We start from the raw sequence: 2,977 nt of genomic DNA on the forward strand, positions 1-2,977 counted from the left end.
AAATTTAGTCTTGGAAATACTGGTTTAATAAATATATGATTATTATAATTGATACAATCCTAGAAAAACTGATTGTGACGTAGTCTCAGTTCAGTCACTCAGTCGTGTCTGCCTCTTCACAACCCAATGGACCACAGCAAGACAGACCTCCCAGTCTATCACCACTCCTGGAGTTTACTCAAATTCATCTCCATTGAGTCGGTGATGCCATCTAACCATTAGTGAATGATTGTCTCAGAATGTTAAAAAATGTATTCGTGTATAACAGCATGAAATCATGAAAGCCTGTGGAAATGCTCTAGATTTTATGAAATGTTAGATTACAACAGACCATAAATTGCAAAGTATGATGATTTGTACAAACTGGATTCTGTATCAAAAATAAAGCTACAAAAATTGAAAAAATTAAACCTAGATTATGAATTATATGCGCTTCCCATGTGGTGCTAATGGTAAAGAACCCACCTGCCAATGAAGAAGATGCCAGAGACTCTGGTTTGATCCCTGGGTCAGGAAGACTAAGAATTAGATAATAGAATTGTATCAGAACTATATTTCTTTTTGTGATAATGGAATTTTGGTTATATGGGGAGCCATATCTTACCTTTGGAGAAGGAAATGGCAACCCACTCCAGTTTTCTTGCCTGGCAAATTCCATGGACAGATGAGCCTGGCAGGCTGCAGTCTGTGGGTTGCAGTGTCGGTCACAACTGCAGCGACTCAGCACATATCTTACCATATTCATTTAAGAATAAAGTGTCATGAAGTTTGCAACATATTTTCAGATGTTTCAGGAATAATGTTTGGGTGTTTGACCACGCAAATGTGTGTGTGTAGGGAGACACAGAGAAAGAGAGATAGAGGAAGAAAGAGAAAGACAGACAGTGGAAACAAAATTAGCAAAATATTAAAAACTTCCAAATCAATCTAGATGGACAGTTTTAGGTACTCATAATATTACTTCCTATACTTAACTGAGGAATTTAATTTTTTTTAAATTAAATTCTGGGAGAAATGAATTTATATCTAGAAAAATATTATTCTTGGAGTACTAAAATCTGCAGTGATTCATTTTTCAATGCCTAAATTTCCTGCCTGAAAGTGCGAACCTGAGCATAGAGGGTATAAAAAGTGGAAAAAATTTTTAAATAACAGAATGCAAAAAGTGCAAACTTTGGGTAACAAAGAGGGGATAAATAAAATATATTAATATATGTCAGATAATGAGTATCAGATGCTATTAAATGGCTGTAAACTGAAATTCACAATGGATGTTAGAAAAGGTGTCACTTAAAAAAAACAAACAAAAAACTATAGCTCAAGGCATTTAAAAGTTTGGTGAAGGCAGGGTAGGTTAAAATTTCTTTACTTCTTGCTGGACGAGCATAGGAAACACTTTTTGTTTAAATATACCTAAAACTGAAATTAGAGTTTGATAACTATATCAGTATTGTATTTTCTAAAGGACTCCACATAGATGAAGATTTTGGAATAATTCGCTTGGAATACACACTGTTTCCAGGCAATGCTTACCTACATTGGCAAATATCAATTTCTTCCAGAGGAGAACACTGAGGGCTTTAAGACCTCTACTTTCTTATGTTACACGTCAAAGATTTGGTAGAGCAATTGAAGTAGAAATACTAAAATATGCTATTCTCTAAAGAAGAAAATTATTTTAATTCAAAAAAGGAAAAAAAGAAAACCAAAAAGACAAATTGTTTTGGTTTGCTTAGTTGCTAAGTTGTGTCTGACTCTTTTTATGATTCTCTGAACTGTAGCCCACCAAGCTCCTCTGTCCATGGGATTTCCCAGGCAAGAATACTGGAGTGCATTGCCATTTCTTTCTCCAGGGGATCTTCCTGATCCAAGGATTGAACCTATGTCTCCTGTATTGGCAGGTGAGTTCTTAACCACTGATCCAGCCAGGGAAGCCCCAAATGACAAATAATGCATTTAAAATGAAAAAAAAAAAAAAAAAGAAACACATTTATGATTCCATATTGATCAGGTTTATTAGGAAATTAGAGAAAAGTCTTCTGCATGGAAGTCAAAAGAGAGTTTCTGTGATGGGATCATTCTAATGAGAGATCATAACTAGAGTTCTCAAATGAATTTCACATTCTTCCACTCTTTTGACATGAAATGCAGAAAGGGAAGGGTTGGTGTATCAGATGCAGAGGGCACCAGAAGGCAAGTCTTTAGCAAGATGAAGAATATATGTGGTTCATTCAGAACTGGTGAATCCTGGTGTCCGGGGGTAGAGGATGAGAGTCTTCCATGGCGTCCTCAACAGTAGTAGCCAAAGCCAGAGCCATAGCCACATCCATAGCCACAGCCACAGAGAGAGCGGGAGCCATAGCCGTAGCCACAGCCATAGCCACAGCCCAGCCTGCGGAAGCCAGAGCCGTAGCAGGAGCCATAGCCACAGCCCAGCCTGCGGAAGCCAGAGCCATAGCAGGAGCCATAGCCGGAGCCATAGCCACAGCCCAGGCCTCCATAGCCGTAGCTTCCACAGCCGAGGCCGCCATAGTAGTTTCCGTAGTAGCCACACATGGTGTGGGTGGTTGAGGTTGTTCTTGGGTGGAGAAGGAGAGTAGAAGTGTCACTTGAGTGTGGACATTTCTCCCTGCAGAGGGCCTTTTATATGCCCTCAGTGTGGGTGTGACCCACCCCACCTTCATGCCATTGGCTAGCTTTATGACTGATCTAATTAGTTTGTTGTTCACAACCATAGCATGAAACAACAGGGAAATTCAGTAGGCTTGCTGTGTTGACATCCCAGTTTGGATTCCTCTTATCCAATTAAGGAGTTGAATGAGAGGAGTTGCAGACTCACACCTACACAGTCCTGTCCCAGATCACATGTTTTATTTTAACCACCTCGCACCTTCAGTATACTGAGAAAGATATTTGTTGGTCTTAATCTTATTTGCTCTTGACCTCAGTTTATTTCACCAAACTTTAAAAAAATTTT

At 38.9% G+C, this 2,977-nt stretch overlaps 1 protein-coding gene across 1 annotated transcript; it reads right to left on the reverse strand.

Annotated features, from left to right (window-relative positions):
* Positions 1-2,163: 2,163 nt before the first annotated feature.
* LOC139177728 (keratin-associated protein 6-1-like) lies at positions 2,164-2,599 on the reverse strand. The gene has a single exon (XM_070774401.1). The coding sequence runs from the start codon at positions 2,554-2,556 to the stop codon at positions 2,290-2,292; it is 267 nt and encodes an 88-aa protein (XP_070630502.1). The 5' UTR covers positions 2,557-2,599; the 3' UTR covers positions 2,164-2,289.
* Positions 2,600-2,977: the final 378 nt, after the last annotated feature.

Source organism: Bos indicus, chromosome 1 (genome assembly GCF_029378745.1).
Source record: "Bos indicus isolate NIAB-ARS_2022 breed Sahiwal x Tharparkar chromosome 1, NIAB-ARS_B.indTharparkar_mat_pri_1.0, whole genome shotgun sequence".
In the NCBI taxonomy this organism is placed as follows: Eukaryota; Metazoa; Chordata; class Mammalia; order Artiodactyla; family Bovidae; genus Bos; species Bos indicus.

What these genes read in the sequence shown, in the direction of transcription:
- LOC139177728 (XM_070774401.1), bottom strand. Translation starts at nt 2,556, where the DNA reads ATGTGTGGCTACTACGGAAACTACTATGGCGGCCTCGGCTGTGGAAGC.